The 17,407-nt window shown below is 31.5% G+C and overlaps 2 protein-coding genes across 2 annotated transcripts; one reads left to right on the top strand and one right to left on the bottom strand.

The window, feature by feature from the left end:
- The first annotated feature begins 382 nt into the window (after nucleotides 1-382).
- On the top strand, nucleotides 383-1,669 carry LOC115874481 (zinc finger protein OZF-like). Its single transcript, XM_030889630.1, has one exon. It carries the CDS (start codon nucleotides 383-385, stop codon nucleotides 1,667-1,669), a length of 1,287 nt encoding a protein of 428 aa, XP_030745490.1.
- Nucleotides 1,670-8,309: 6,640 nt separating this feature from the next.
- Nucleotides 8,310-17,046, bottom strand: LOC115874758 (microsomal glutathione S-transferase 1-like). Its single transcript, XM_030890037.1, has 3 exons — nucleotides 16,683-17,046; nucleotides 16,508-16,587; nucleotides 8,310-8,875 (listed from the first exon to the last, which is right to left on the bottom strand). Exons 1-3 carry the CDS (start codon nucleotides 16,809-16,811, stop codon nucleotides 8,632-8,634), a joined length of 453 nt encoding a protein of 150 aa, XP_030745897.1. The 5' UTR covers nucleotides 16,812-17,046; the 3' UTR covers nucleotides 8,310-8,631.
- Nucleotides 17,047-17,407: the final 361 nt, after the last annotated feature.

The following is a 17,407-nucleotide window of genomic DNA, read 5'->3' as shown; positions in this document are numbered from 1 at the left end:
AATATTATAAAGTTTACTTCAAAATATAGAAATTTCTTACATATTGTCGTTACATACCGCATACCTCTGGATATTTTATGAATTCAACTATAGCTAGGTATGTTTATATAAAACTTTCCTCCTATTATTGCCCCGTTGTTTCAGATTCATTTGTCAAACTGTAGTTACCTTATAACAAAACTCTAGCCATTTTTTATATAATGCTAACTTTTGTCTTTGAAATAACTAGTTATTATATTTTGGTATTTGGTAATCCTGATATTGATACATTTTTTATAGGAATGATGTATGTATATATAAAGATTTACATACTGGAGACTTCGGAAGACACAAGAAAAAGATTTGTCAAGAAAACCAAATACCACTTAGTGTTGATTTAGATATGGAAGACCCTGAATCTATAATACCAGTAAAGAAAGATACACTTTTAAGGAATTTTTGTTCAAAATTTCTTAAGGAAAGTGTCAGTTTTGAGAATAATGTATATATGTTTGAATGTTCTTTATGCTCTACTAAATTTAAGACTGAATGTGATATATCAAATCACATAACTGAGAAACATCCTGAAATTAAAGATGATCAAATACTTTTTTTTGAAGACAAGCACAAAAGTAGTAAAGATGTTAATTATGAAGGTATTGAAGAAGGACTGGCTCTTAATGAAGATTCAGATATAGAAGACCAAGGTTCCATAATACCAGGAAAATCAGATACCTTTTTAAGAAATTTTTGCGTTGCTAGTCCAGACAGTATTAAAAAAAGTGAACATAGTGTTAGTTTTGGGAATTATGAATGTTCTTTGTGTTCTATTAAATATAAGACTGAACGTGACATATGCAGACATGTAAATGAAAAACATCCTGATATTAAATTTGATCAAATGCGATTTTTTGACAATAAGCTGCAGAATAATAATAAAAATAAGAGAGCTATGAGAAAAAAGAACTCTACACACAGGTTTACTGTGAAACACATGATGAACAAGCCTCAACAAAAAATTGACCAGAATATAGTGAACAAGGCGAAATTTACTGTAGAAGGGAGAGTTTTTTACAAATGTAACGAATGTGGTAAAAATCTTCATTCTGTATACACCTATGTATGGCATATGAGAATACATACAGGTGAAAGACCCTATGTATGTGATCTTTGTGGTAAACAATTTAGAGTTTCCCAAGGTTTGGTTAGACACCTTAAAGAAACTCATGAAAGGATCAAGAACTTTGAGTGTGATATTTGTGGCAGGTATTTTTCTACCAAAAGAAATGCTGAGGAACATAGGAGGATCCATACAAATGAAAGACCATATGTTTGTGCTTTGTGTGGTAAATCTTTCAAACAAAAAGCTTCCTTGTTTGTGCATAACAGGTCTCACAGTACAGAGTTTGCTTTTTCTTGTACTTACTGTTCCAGTAAGTTTAGAGCTAAACAGTCTTTGATGACGCATATAACAAGACATACTGGTGAAAAACCGTATCCTTGTGATGTGTGTGGGAGAAGTTTTAGAATAAAATACGAACTTAAAAGACATAAGTTAGTTCATTCTGATGAGAAACCATTCAGGTGTAAGGTGTGTGGTCAGAGCTTTAGACAGAAAAGATATTTAAGAAACCATTTGAAACTTAATCATCATTTAGCTAATCCTAACGAACTTATTGATAATGTATAAAATGTATTATAATGTGGTGATCTGTAATTAAATCCCCCAAAAAATTTGAGCTATTCAGATGATTTCAAAAAATAAGTTAATAAAGAAATAATAAAAATGCTCTGTTGTAATAATTTAAAGGCAACACATTGCTTAATATTCAAGTTTACTATTTGGGTCTCTTGCATTTCAATTTTTTTGAGGTTTTGACGTTAAAAGGACGTTTTTTGACATTTTAAAAATATTTTTACATTTACAAGTACTTATAGGGCGATTCAAAATTATCTTCATGCTAAAATTGGAAATTTTTAAATAAAGGGTATTCCAATAAGATGTTTCGGATGTTGAGAACAAATAAAATAAAAGTTTCATACCATTCCTAAAAGTTATTTATGGCACTGCTTAGCTGGACAGTGTATAAATTTGTTCAAATTTTCCATTACTGCTGAACACATTCACGAATTATTCGCCTAATTTCTTGTTTCAATTGTTAAATGGTTTGCGGATTGTTCTCGTAAGCTTTGCTTTTCACAACCTTTTATTTTATTCGTTATCAACATCCGAAACCTCTTATTGGAATACCCTTTAGAATGTATACTTTTAGATGTGTCAGAATTTGTCATAAATTCCCATTCCAAAAAATTTCTGTTGTAATTTATAATGGCTTTGGAATTAAAATTATTTTTAGGAGATTAAATTTTTAACATGTATAACAGCATTTTACGGCTTACTTTTGAAATTTTCTGATTAATTGGCCTTCCTAAACATGTTGTATGGTGATCACCTTGTGTATAATTTGTTGACAACTGAGTTTTTTACAAGCAATTATACAATATCATTGTCACATATACTTCCTATTAAATGAGATTTTTTTAATGTATAGTTTTATTTAATATTTTTTTTAAACAGAGTCGGTGTTTAAACCTTAACCATCTACCAAGCTAGCATGAAGAAGTTTCCATGAAGCTTCAGACTTCACTATACAGAGAAGACCAGGCTACTAATAACATAGCAACTTGACGGACGAATTTACGCTTACCCGATTGCGTTCGTACTTGAGATTCACTGCCGGCTAGTCGACTGGTTAGGCAGTACGCAGTTGCAGTTGTGCTTGGACGGGTCGGTCGTGACAGACTAGGAATACGACGCGAGGAGTGCCGAGTAATTATTATTTTCATTTTAAGTGTTTACCTTTACTTAAGGTAACATTTAAAATAAAAATACTTAAATATTTATTATGAGTGTGTTTACAAGCCAAAACTAAAAATAAATAAATTCTCTAAACCCAAAACTCATTTTCAAAATTAAAAAATACATCAATAAAATAAAAAAAAACTAAAATATTACTCTAAATAAAAAAAAGTTGTAACAAGTGTTCATAAAGACCACCTTCTTGTGCTAGACAGAAGCCTAGGCGGTCGTAAAATACCGGTTTGACATTGGCTAACATATTAGGGCTAATAGTTTGGAAAGCCTTGCGTATTTTTACTTGAAGCTCATCCAGATTATTAGCCCTATTATGACCATACACTTTGGATTTTACATAACCCCACAAAAAGAAATCATTGAGAGAAAGATCTGGTGATCTAGCGGACCACAAAATAGTTCCATATCCACTAATTAAACGGTTGGGAAAAATGCAATATTCAAATCAAATATTCTTGAACAATACGGTCATTGTGGGCAGGGCAACCATCTTGTTGAAACCAGACATTGTGGAATCTTTCTTCCAATAACTCACGAATTCTAGGCACAATCTGCTGCTGTAACAAGTCCAAATACTTTGCAACAGTTAAATTACCCTCTATAAAAAATGGACCAATCATATGCTCCCCTACAAAGCCACCCCAAACATTTAGCTTTTGAGGATATTGCGTGCGTACCTCAAAATATCTGTGCAAATTTTCCCGAGACCAATATCGCACTTGTGTAGGGTTATGACGACTCAATAAATGAAAACTTGATTCGTCGGTGAAAACTATACGCCGAATAAAGTTTTCATCTAAATTGGCCTTTTCCATTACAGATTCACAAAACGCCATACGCCGAAATTGGTCTTCATGGAAAATTTCTTGAGTTTTGCGCGCTTTATACGATCGGTATCCATTCTTTTTAAGGACTCTTTTAACCGTGCTAGGTGAAGAATCTGTTACCTCATCAATTTGATTACTTGAAAACGTGGGATTCTGATCCGCGGTAGTAAAAATGAACACTTGCTTTAACTCCTGTTCTTCATTAATCAACATATCAGGCTTTTTGTGTTTTTGTGGGGACACGCACCCATGTGTTTCAAAATTATTAATAACTCTTAATATAGTAGGTAAAGATGGAATTGACCTGTTTACAAAAGTTTGTGGAAAAATTGTTTGTATATCCCGATAAGCCCTATTTTGGAAATACCATTTTACAATTTGAATTTTCTCACGAACTTCGTAAACATCCATTATTTTACTTAAAAAATAAATTTTACACGTGAGCTGTCGCGAGAATCTATGTATTCGTTTTGACTATTAAAACACGAATTCTGAAACATTCTTATCACATATCTACCTATTTTTATTTTATCGCATTTTTTCGCTTGCTTTTTATCCGGCGGACGGGTATACGCTAAAGCCGGAGTCTCATGCATCCGAAATCCGATGACACGACGATCCGACGGTGCTCCTATTGGTCGAAATATTTTGACACCAATTTTTATCCGATATTTTTAACTAATTGTCCGACGTCATATAAAGTTAAATTTTGTTTAACTTTTGTACGATATCGTGTGTTTTTTAACCTCACTTTTTTTGAAAACATTGGTTTTTAAAATCGAGTTTAGTGGGAAGTGGGCAATTTCGGGATATTTGGCGAGGAAGTTATTTTTATAAGTGTTTCTCCAATAATACATGGAATAATACATAATAATAATACATAGGAATGACAGGTCTAAATGTCACAACTGTCAAATTTCGGAACGAACTTTCGGATATATGTGACAGGCTTTTTTTATTTCACACGATACCTTCAAATTTCGGATGTCGTACCATCGGATTTCGGATGCATGAGACTCCGGCTTAATTCGTCCGGTTCTGCCTATGTTACTACTACGGTGGTCCGGTCTGTATGTATACTTAATAGAAGCCTTGTTTATACAAGGATAGAAGTTAACAAAAAAGGATTGCCAGTTAAATAGTTTTCTTTTTGCTGCCAGGGTTATACTCTAGAAAGAAGGAACCTACTTTATTTACCCTGATTCCAAACTTCGGTCCCAACCAGCAACCATATAATCGTTTACCTACTACATATTTAAATCAATTCCTAAAAGTTTTTCTCAGTTTTTAATAAATGTCGTCTACCACTTCATATATAAGGGTAAAAAAATGGCTGGAGAGAACAATGTAAATTTATAAAAAAACAACAATTTATTTTTTTTTAGATTTATCAAAAAATAATCGCAGAAAATACACATGGATGTTAAAAATTTTAAAGGAAACGAAGTAGATATTGAAGAGTGTTCTTTAACTATACAAAGGGAAATAAATAATACTTTTGAATAAAATGTAAGTCCCATTGATGAACAAATGTCTGAAACAATAGCTAATTCAAAATATGAAAACCAGAAAAAGGACGAAAAAATGTGATATAATTCCTTTATTTAAGTGTTAATTTTGTAGTAAAAGTTTCTATAGAAAATACATGTCATGGAGAGACATAATGATAAAACAAGCAGATTTACATGATAAAACAAGCAGCAATTTTAAATAAAAGAGAAGAAATCATTAGATACTTACAAACAGGTAGAAAATAATAAAGGAATTATGATATATAAGTGCGAAAATTGCCAGAAACTCTTTAAACATCATTGCAGACTTACTAAACACTTCAAGACAATTCACAGTAACAGTAACACCTTACAGAACTGTTGTCATCTATGTGGAAAATAGTAGCCAATCTGGCATCAAAAAAGGTCTAGACTCTCATTAAATTACCCCCGCTCTCATATTTTGCCAGTCGTATCCCCCCACCCCACCGTTTTTGAGAATCTCAAAAAAATTTGGATTCGATTTTCTGGCTGAACCGTAGGTTCCACAGAAAATAGTGGCGCAACTAAAACAAAGATACGAAGATGGTCGAAAAATACAACATTTTAAAATTCGCGTTGTATTTCAGGAACTAAGAAGACTGTACGGAACTAAGAAGGTGTACTATACTAGGTGTGCAAAAAAAATACTGCTGTTAAAAATTTATCATAAAAATATATAATAATCTGACGTAAGCCTTTTATAAAACTTTGCGACTTAAATCTTTTAGATGACTTAAGTCTTTTATAAAAAGATTTAAATATATTTTTGTCATACGCTCCCAAAAACAGCTATTTTACGGACTCATTTCAGTCCGTAAAATGTTTCTTTTTCGGCCTAGGCCGTAAAGGTCGTCATGGCAACCTTTATGGACTAAAATGTCTAAATTCGTTATTTGGTTATAATCGAATGACATGTCAAAATGCGATGAAATAAACAAACTCGTTACTAAGATATGAATTTATAAGCCAACTTTTTCAAACATTATAATTTCAAATATGGAAAATTTGCAAATATGCGTTCTAAAAAACTGTAAAAAGCGTATGACAAAAAATAGTGTATGTAACACGTACCTAAATTATGTTTTTTAGGACTCATCTACTATTTCGGACTCGGCTAACGCCTCGTCCGCAAACAGTAATGATTCGTCCTAAAAAACATCATTTTAGGTACTAGTTACATAAATAGCTATTAAGTCATTAAAATGATTTAAATCAAAAGACTTAAGTTAACCTTTATGAAAAATGTTGCATCTATGGTTGGAACTTTGTTTTTCATAACGAGTTACTTATTTTACTGCAGCTCTGTAATGTACTATAGTGGCTCACCCCCTTTAACTTTTTTATATTTTCGGATAAAAAATCGAGATTTAGTGTGCTAGTATATCAAAATAAAAACACTAAATCCGAAACAATCCGACCGAAAACAATTGAATACGTCAATCAATCCTAATTTATGTCATATACTAGCATTACAGTTGAGGGTTGGAACCTTTGGTGTTACACAGCACACTAAATCACCACAATACACCAAAACACTTTTACTTTTACACTGGACGCGCGTTTCGCTAACCATGTTAGCATCATCAGCAGATGATTATAAACTGTTAGTTAGTAGTTTATAATCATCTGCTTATGATGCTAACATGGTTAGCGAAACGCGCGTCCAGTGTAAAAGTAAAAGTGTTTTGGTGTATTGTGGTGATTTAGTGTGCTGTGTAACACCAAAGGTTCCAACCCTCAACTGTAATGCTAGTATATGACATAAATTAGGATTGATTGACGTATTCAATTGTTTTCGGTCACTTCCAGTTTCACCGGAAATTGATTGAATTTGAATTTTAAATGGCACACTCGGTATTTTGTTATGCAGGGTGCAGCCATACTATCCTAAAAACGGCGTATCGGCGTAACGGCGTAACGACCTTGAATCGATTTCCAGTAATTCTATTGGCTGAAATTTTTGACAGATGAATGTTTCAGCCAATAGAATTACTGGAAATCTATTCAAGGTCATTACGCCGTTACGCCGTTTTTAGGACAGTGTGGCTGCACCCTCAGATAAAATTTCTGACAGATGAATTTTTCCGCCAATAGAATTACTGGAAATCTATTCAAGGTCGTTACGCCGTTTTTAGGATAGTGTGGATGCACCCACAGAAGGTCATTTTCTATCGAATAAAGTCAAAAAACACCGAGGGTGCCATTTAAAAATCAAAAGTTGTAATAATTTCCGGTGAAACAGAGTGACCGAAAATAATTGAATATGTCAATCAATCCTAATTTATGTCAAACTAAAATACCAAATTTCGTTTGTTTATCTGAAAGAATAAAAAAGTTATAGGGGGTGAGCCACTTTTGAGACGCACCCGGTATATACCCTAGGTAATAATATATCAGAGAAGAACAAGCGTAAATATATTATCTTCATTTCAGTAGAATACATGAAAGTTTTTAAATAGTTAATTTTTCTACACGCATCTTAGACACTTAAAAACCGGCAACACTGTAGCCGCTTTTTATTTTGTCTCTGCCTGTCAACCGGTCATTTATATTTATCTCTGTCTCTGTAGCATGAATTAAAATACAGACATTATATACTTTATAAAGGTTGATTCTCACTATACCTTCCATATCAGCTCCCTTCCGTTTACATAAAATATCATATCTATGATCATATCATGTAAATGATTAAGACAATGCACAATGCCCGTTCCGTTTCCCTTCCGTTCCATATTCTTTCCTTCCATACATTTTTTGGCGGACGGACCTAAGCGTATCGAAAACAGCGTTGTCAAGTTCTTACATTTGTACCAGCTCTGTTAAAATTTTGCTGATATTTATTCATTCTTTCACCTCTAATTAAATCTATTACCTTTTTCAAAAGATACAAATTTTTAAGGTACGGAAAGGAAGCTTACGTATAGCGTCAATACAATAAAAAATACGGATCGAATATGGAATGGAAATGGAAGGTATAGTGAGAAACAACCTTTATACTGACCAAGCAGGTAAAGAGTCCAGGATGGTATACGTATTTTAACCAGTAATAAAATATACAATACTCTTGATAATTTATAACAAAAACCAAAAAAAAAGAACAAATATTGTTATTTTTTATTACAACTTTAGTTTCTAACATTTTTACAAATATAAAAAAAAGCATTTAAATACTACACATATTAAAACAATACAATCGAAAAAACGGCGTCAGATACGGCTAGAAAATGAGGATCGCTGTCATTGTTTCTTTATGACTGTTATTTTATACGTATAATTATATGGGAAATGTCACTGATCATCATTTCGCAGCTAACTGGACGCCATTTTCTGATCATATGGTAGAAACTAAGTTCCCAAGAAATTACAAAAATTAAGTTTAGTTGTCAGTTCAAACTTATTATCGGTAGTAAAACAACATTTACCAAAAGTAACTCAGTGTAGAGACGGCCATATAAATGGTAATAGCATATCCAGTACCCCAAGAGAATGCTCTAGCAGGTTGTGGTATAACATAAATTGCATAAACAAAGGTATGGATATATCTTGCTAAAGTATATGCTCGAAATAATAATAAGGTAACTGCATATGATGGATTTGTTAGTATGTATCCTAAACTGATCACTAAAAATATTGGTATGTTTTCAACATCATTAAGGTGAGCCCTAAAATGGAAGAAAATCAATTACATACACAAGATTACTTGTGAAATGTGACTCAAATAACTACTAAAGAAAAGTTGCCTAAACATGAACTTTAGTATTATACAGTGACAGTAATAGCAGAGAAGAACAACCGTAGAGAAGCCATATATGTATTACTTTTTACAAATATACTCAGGGTTCCCTATTTAACCCCGTGTGCAATTTCTGTGCCGTAAGAAAAAGACAACATAACCCAGCTCCATATTAAAACTGCATAAGTCTATTTCACCCGGATATGGATTGAACTGCGATTGCGCCAAACTCCGATTGATTGTTGTTTTAGTTCTGTTTGGATTACTTTTTATTTGTGCGCGTAAAAGAGTGATTTTGTTTAGTTTATTGTTTCCAACTATTTTTTGATATTTTTCCAACTCCATTTACGCGGTTAACGATTTTTTTATTAATATCTAGGGTTCTAAATTTAACACACATTCACTAAATTTAAGAAATGATTTTGTTTTCTATCCATTTAAATTTAGTATTGACATTATATATAGTATATTTTATTTATATTTAATTAAATAAATTTTTGACAATGTACAATTTCTATAATTGTATAAAGTATTGTTTTAGTTTTGTATGTTTGCTGTTAGTTTTATATGTTTTTCTATTGTTAAGTGAAGTTTTGTATGTTTTTTATATTCTTTTTTTTTAAGCTTTGTCAACAAAATTGTAAAATTTTTTTATGACAATAAAGCAATTTCTTTCTTTCTTTCTTTCTTTCCATGATAATGTGTTATAAATAATAAAAATATAAATAAAATTGAAGGTTAGGGGAAATGTCAGTCAACCACTTCCCTTTAAAAACATCGACCAATTAAAACTTCTTCAGGTGAGGCATGCTCAGTTAAATGAATATCCGGGTGAAATAGACTTATGCAGAATTCCATATTGTTCTTTCACTGTTTGGGCTTCACTTTTTGGAGATTAGGCTGAGTATATTTGTAAAAAGTAATACGTATATGAGAGAAGCGACAAAACGAATCCCGCCTAAAAATTTGGAGTGGGAGGTAAAACGGCCAACTGTCATCTCAACGGATTTTCGGAACACGGGCAGCGTTGCCATTGTTAATGCTAAAGTCCTGAAATCTTACTATTTTTTTTATTTGCGTAAATAATCTTTTTGAATTAACTAATCTATCTTTTATCCTTACTTATTATAATCGTATTTAAAGAAAGAACTAACTTTCAGAAGTAAATATTATTAAAACTTAATATAGATGCAGGTTGTTCGCTTTTAAATTAAAATCCTTCTTATGAATAGGTGCCTTCAAAGTTTTTGAACTAAAATAATAAAATAAAGTAAGTGATTGGTACCGATGGTATAACAAATTATCCATCGAAAAATTTTAGCAAAATACGTAAATTCATTTTAAATATAGTTTGTTACGTTTTGACTTTGTTATTTTAGTAAAATCGACATGTTTTTCAATGTAAAAAATTACTATTTTTTCATAAAACTATAATGTTCACCAAACAAAAGAAGTACCGTATGATCAAATAAAAACGGCGTCCAGTTGGCTTGGAAATGACGATCGATGGCATTTCCTATATAAATTTACATATAAAATGACAACGATCTTCATTTCATAGCCATCGCTGACGCCGTTTTTATTCGATCATACGGTACTTACATGATTGTGCTATATTTTCTTCCCGGTTTTGAAAATAAAGTTAACAATTGAACGGAATCGGCAAAATAACTTTTGGATAATACAGAATTGCATTTTGAGTACAGTTTAATTATTTGCCTTTTAAATATCAAAAACGTATAGTTCGACGATTTCAAAATACTGTTGACCAGGAAGTAACAAAAGAAGATGGATCAATATGATAAAGGTACATTTGACATTTAAATTAAAAAAAATATATATGTACATGTAGAACTTTAACATGTTTGAACTTTTAGTACTTAAGTAACCTACTAAAAATGTGTGTAATGTTAACATATTTTGAGACGCTTATTAAAAAATTAAATTAGAAAATCTTCAGTCCTGGCAAGTGATTTAAAACAATTTTGCTTTTTTACAATATTAAATTACCATTTGGATGTATTTAATGCGATTATTCAGTTAACTGGTAAGTCAGAAATTACACACAAATACTTTATTCGTAAATACAACTAAGATGTAAACGTATTTTTGTATTTTTAGATTTCAACTTTTGCAAAGACCCGCCGATAGAACTTGCCTGGCAGCGTACCTGTTTAACTAAACGTATTATTTCCTGATAATAATATCAAAACACGTAAGTACCTCTATAATTTATGATGAAAAATGTTTTTGATTATGTTTTATATTATTTAAATACTTTCTAACCTCAAATAATAGTAAGATTCTTGTTTATATCGCACAGCCCGTTCAAAACTGTATTGTCTTCAAAAAATGTTTACAAAACAAACAATTATTACAAAAACAATGTCCTTTTAATCTGATTTATATCTCAGAAGGACGCCAGTAAAATTTTATTAAATCAACGTTATATTATTTGGCCATTAATATGCAAAAAGGAGCATATTGCCTTAACTTAAATTTTCTTTTTGTCATACGCTCCCAAAAACAGCTATTTTACGGACTCATTTCAGTCCGTAAAATGTTTCTTTTTCGGCCTAGGCCGTAAAGGTCGTCATGGCAACCTTTATGGACTAAAATGTCTAAATTCGTTATTTGGTTGTTTTATTTTGTCATTCGAAATTTGTCACAAAATCACATAAAATTATACATATATTTATAATTAAATTATTAAATACTAACAATATCAAAAGCTAAGTTATTTGTTTAAAGTAAGTACCTAGGTACCTATTTAAAGAGGCTTTTAAATTAAAATATTCTTAAATTACAGTCACAAACATTCAAACCATCGTCAATTTGGTCGAAATATTCCATGCTGAGAGCAGTGTTAAGTGTTAAAGAAGATATTATATTGACAAATTTCCAAAACTTATTGCTTTTTTGAAGAGGAATTCGGTTGGTTACGAGCCTAAAAAGTCTAAGGTTTTGTCCATAAAAGAGATCGGTGATTTTTTGGCCACGGCTAGTGATGAAACTTATTTACTTACTAAGGTAAGTTTGCGATAATGATTTTTAAAATATATAGATGGTTTCTTATTCCATTGTATTTGATTTTTAAATTATTAAATACTAACAATATCAAAAGCTAAGTTATTTGGAAAAATAAAAATGAAATGAACAATTTTGTGCATTTTGAAAACTTGCATCTGCAATCGAAACGACTCCTCCATTGGCAGGTAAATTTACTTTCTGATGAGGTGGAGTAAATGCGAACGATGATGTACTTGGTAATACATCCGTGGAAGTGGTCGCGATTTTCTTTTCCCCCATTAGCAGTTTGCAAACTTTCTTCTTTTTCTCAATAGATTCTTCTATGTAACCTTCGGCCACTGTGGACGACCTAAATAATTATTGTTGTTTAGAACAAGATCGGAAAATATTAAAATTTTTACCTCCAACCTCCTAGGCGTTTCAGCGATGTAAAATCCACATCTGCATCTGCAGCAAGAGTAGCAGAACTACGTCGGAAACAATGACCTGTATATTCGTTTGGGTTCGACAACTTTAAAAATGCTGCTACAATCGATGGCATCTTCCCAAATGAATGAATGCCGACTCGTTGCACGGTGCATTTTCCTTTACGATAAGAGATGAAGACATAATCATGTGGTACATTTTTTGGCCTAAGACAAGCATATTTTCTATACAACTCAACTGGATTGACAACGTTCCCTTCGTTCACCACCGGAAACACTCTTTTGATATTAGTTTTTGTATCCGCAAGGGTAACTAAAAGGCAGCTGTTGTCTTTTTCTATGATGTCTTGCACTCGTAGAGAGTACAATTCTTCTCTTCTACATGCTCCACAAAGGCCAATGACAAGAGCTACCTAAAAATCAAATACAATGGAATAAGAAACCATCTATATATTTTAAAATCATTATCGCAAACTTACCTTAGTAAGTAAATAAGTTTCATCACTAGCCGTGGCCAAAAATCACCGATCTCTTTTATGGACAAAACCTTAGACTTTTTAGGCTCGTAACCAACCGAATTCCTCTTCAAAAAAGCAATAAGTTTTGGAAATTTGTCAATATAAATATCTTCTTTAACACTTAACACTGCTCTCAGCATGGAATATTTCGACCAAATTGACGATGGTTTGAATGTTTGTGACTGTAATTTAAGAATATTTTAATTTAAAAGCCTCTTTTAAATAGGTACCTAGGTACTTACTTTTCGTGGAAATAATTTAGCAATACATCTTCATTTACAACGAATACGCCATTTTTGTCTTTCCATTCATTAAAAACATCATATTCTTTCTGGTAAATGGCACGAGACTTCACAGGAAGTAAATCCAACACGATTTCTTTGGCCTTATTAGCAATATGTTCGGGATTTTGGAACATTTTAAAATTGTTGATGAATTTGTGTGATTTTGTGACAAATTTCGAATGACATGTCAAAATGCGATGAAATAAACAAACTCGTTACTAAGATATGAATTTATAAGCCAACTTTTTCAAACATTATAATTTCAAATATGGAAAATTTGCAAATATGCGTTCTAAAAAACTGTAAAAAGCGTATGACAAAAAATAGTGTATGTAACACGTACCTAAATTATGTTTTTTAGGACTCATCTACTATTTCGGACTCGGCTAACGCCTCGTCCGCAAACAGTAATGATTCGTCCTAAAAAACATCATTTTAGGTACTAGTTACATAAATAGCTATTTTGATGCATTTTTTGGTTGTTTATGCACGTTGGCTTGGTTTATGTTTTATTCAGCTTATATTTATTTGGTATAACAGTTTTTTTTTGGCTTTGGAATGGCATGCATTGAGGCTAGATAGTGTTTCATTAGATCAGTAAAGGAATTTAAATTAGCATATATTTTTTGTGATATTAGTGTGTTATCATGATACAGGTAGTTGTATCATAGTGCCTTATGCATGTTATTTACCTATTATATACTTATGTATTATCAGTAAATAGATGATAATATACTACTAAAATGTCTTTTTAATAGTATGTTTATCTTTCCAATTCACTAGTTATTTGCAAAATGTATTTTGAACTAATTTAAGTCATTAATTGATCATCTTTCTTTTTCAGGTTCCGGGATATTCTTTTTCATTGTTAAAAAAAATATATATTTCAATATTATTGTAATATAAATCGCAGCTCTAAAAAATAAATGATATTGTTTACTAATGTGTAATTTATTTACTATGAATTTTCTCTGAAAATAATAAGCCTTTAATAATATCATTGATTTGCTGTGTAAAGTTAATAGACATATTTTTAATACATTAAATTATATTAAAGTAATAAAAATATGTTTATTAACTTTAAACAGTAAGTCAGTGATACTTATAAAAATATATTTTTTTTAAATTTCCCCTCTTTTAAGCCCCGCCCCTCCAATTCCCCTCAATTTAGCTAGTACTGCCAGGCGACACCAGGTGGCGTCTGTTTCCATTTTTTAACATGAAGTTAGCATTTCTTTAATGTACCTATTCTCTGTGGAAAACTAATTTGACATCATTAAAAAATTAATCCTATTATTTATTTTGTCGTTTGTTTTAACGCTTCTGATAACAGCTGAGAAATTTCTTAAAATTGTTTTATTTATCATTTGATTTAAAAAAAACATCCAGTTTTTTCAAATATTAATTTGAAAGCAAACAATATTATCAAATATATAAAAATAAGGAATATCCCTAAAAGATAGTGTTGAACGCGGTAAATCGACAAATCGCGGAAACCCGTAAAATGTTAAAAGATAGTTACTATTCAAAATTATTCCTAAATATTTTTAATATACTTTTTACTAAACACATTTTTTATCAGTGTACCTATATCTTTTTTCATTTCTTTTGTCTTCATTGAATTTCTTTCAGTGTAATAAACCGGCGATCTCTCACGTACCTCAGGGTGCATCCACACTATCCTAAAAACCATATACATATAACTTTATATACTCAGCCTAATCTCTAAAAAGTGAAGCCCAAACAGTGAAAGAGAAATATGGAATTCTGCATAAGTCTATTTCACCCGGATAGTCACTTAATTGCGCATGCCTTACCTGAAGAAGTTTTCATTGGTCCGTGTTTTTAAAGGGAAGTGGTTGACTGACATTTCACCTAACCTTCAATTTTATTTATATTTTTATTATTTATAACACATTATCATGGAGTTGGAAAAATATCAAAAAATAGTTGGAAACAATAAACTAAACAAAATCACTCTTTTACACACACAAATAAAAAGTAATGCAAACAGAACTAAAACAACAATCAATCGGAGTTTGGCGCAATCGCAGTTCAATCGATATCCGGGTGAAATAGACTTATGCAGCATTAATATGGAGCTGAGTTATGTTGTCTTTTTCTTACGGCACGGAAACAACACACGGGGTTAAATAGGGAATACTGAGTATATATAGTTATATGTATATGCTAAAAACGGCGTATCGGCGTAACGACCTTATAGATTTCCAGTAATTCTATTGGCTGAAAAATTCATCTGTCAAAAATTTCAGCCAATAGAATTACTGGAAATCGATTGAAGGTCGTTACGCCGTTACGTACCCTCAATTTGAAGGTCACAAAACTTGGTCCCCCTCACTACAATAGTGCCGACGGTTTTTGTTAGTGATGGGAATAATCGAATTATTTTCACCATCGAATAATTAGTAATAATTCATATTTCACAATCGAATTAATAATTCGAATTATTTAGTAGTATTAACCTAAAAATAAATTCGTCCCAGCTAGTGCTCGTCTAGGGGCTATTTTAAACAAATCTGAACCATTGCCATACCTATATTCTATCACTGAATAAAGAATAAAAAAATAAATCTTTATTCAATGTAGGTATTCTATTAACTGTGCCGAAGCAGTTTAATAAATTAAACCATAATTTAAAGTTTTAAATTTAAAAGTGCCGAGTTTATGATTGTTATTGTTATGGCCTTTTATTAACATTTCAATTCCTGTTGAAAACCTCCTCTCTAAAATTTCTTCTAAAACTATATAAGTATGTCCTTGTTTACGTGCGGTTCGTATTTCTTTTTATGTTATCAGTGAGATGGAAATGAACCAAATAATAGTATTCTTTCGTTCTGAACGAAATGAAAATTTTCACTTAATCTGATTTATTCCTACGTGGTATTGGAAATAACGATTTCTGGATTTTTCTATATCGGATCGTTCCTTTCTTTGTCGATTCCCTTTATAAATCAGTATAAGTAAAAATTTTCAGTTCGTTCAGAACGAAAGAATACTACTAAATAGTACTAATAATTACTAATATTCGTCCATAAGAGGTTATGTTTTATGTTCATTTGTTCATTTGTGATTCGGTTACCACAGATATAATATAAAATACTACTAATTTTTATCTCGATTATATCAAAAAAGATAATCGAATTAGTTAGTTTTAATTTACTATCGAATTAGTAGTATTATTTGATTCGAATTTTCCCAACACTAGTTTTTGTCGCTTCTCTATGATTGTTGTTCTCTGGTAATAGCTTAATATATTCTACACATTTATTTTTTACTAAAATACCTTCTAACTCTTTCAACATTTTCATTTGTTGACACTTTAGCTTTTGGTAACCTGACAATATCCTCAGGGCTAGAAAAAGTCTAAAAATCCAGTAGAATCCATTAGATTTAGCTCTAAATTTAATAGACATATACCCATACACTTTGTAAGGTATCAAGTTAAATTTAAAACTTACCTTCGTTTTCATTCTTTTAGTACCAGTCCACAACGACATAAAGAGCATTTTCAACACCAACAAGCTGGCATAAAAGAAATAGGCCCTTAACAGAGGATTATTCAGTACTTCTGATACAATTTGAGCCATTTTTCTCGGTTCGTACTCAGTTGCTAAAAAGCCGACTATACTCTGATACCGAATCGAACCTAGTTAGAAGTACCTGCTAAATATATATATTTAGTCACGATGATACTTTAAACCCTGTTGATAAGTAGTTTGACCGTGACTAGTCGATATCAGCATACAATTGATGACTTTTCAAATGTATGTGTTTGTTGATGTTAATTATTTTTTTTTCGAGAGTCGACTTGACATTCAGTTCAAATTCAAAGCACGTTCAAAGGATAAAGAGCAGTGTTGCCAATTGATATTGTTTAGCGCATTATCCCACTACAGTGCCTGAAGTGCCTGCTCAAAATTCCGCTCCATGCGGCATACGACTTGTATACGACAAAAAACACGCTAGAGCTAGAATGTTGTATAATTATTGCAATACGGTAACAAAAAATTGGTTCTTGATCTTAATAAATTAGACTAATAAAGTAAATTATGGTAAGTAGGGTTCGGAAAACTACATGTTACTCTTAAAAACTACATTACAACTTGTATAGCTAGAGACGTGAGAAATATTGTCGTGATCCTGGATTGGACCACCGTCGTCACCAATCTTGTAGTCGCTGCCA

This window comes from Sitophilus oryzae, unplaced genomic scaffold, assembly GCF_002938485.1.
Source record: "Sitophilus oryzae breed Bouriz unplaced genomic scaffold, Soryzae_2.0 scaffold_1297_pilon_pilon, whole genome shotgun sequence".
In the NCBI taxonomy this organism is placed as follows: Eukaryota; Metazoa; Arthropoda; class Insecta; order Coleoptera; family Curculionidae; genus Sitophilus; species Sitophilus oryzae.
This window is presented reverse-complemented; position numbering and strand designations above follow the sequence as displayed.

What these genes read in the sequence shown, in the direction of transcription:
- LOC115874481 (XM_030889630.1), top strand. Translation starts at nt 383, where the DNA reads ATGGAAGACCCTGAATCTATAATACCAGTAAAGAAAGATACACTTTTA.
- LOC115874758 (XM_030890037.1), bottom strand. Translation starts at nt 16,811, where the DNA reads ATGGCTCAAATTGTATCAGAAGTACTGAATAATCCTCTGTTAAGGGCC. An exon ending in CTAAAAGAATGAAAACGAAG is followed by an intron (nt 16,588 to 16,682) that starts GTAAGTTTTAAA and finishes CTGGATTTTTAG; the next exon opens with ACTTTTTCTAGCCCTGAGGA. An exon ending in AATGTTGAAAGAGTTAGAAG is followed by an intron (nt 8,876 to 16,507) that starts GTATTTTAGTAA and finishes CTTCCATTTTAG; the next exon opens with GGCTCACCTTAATGATGTTG.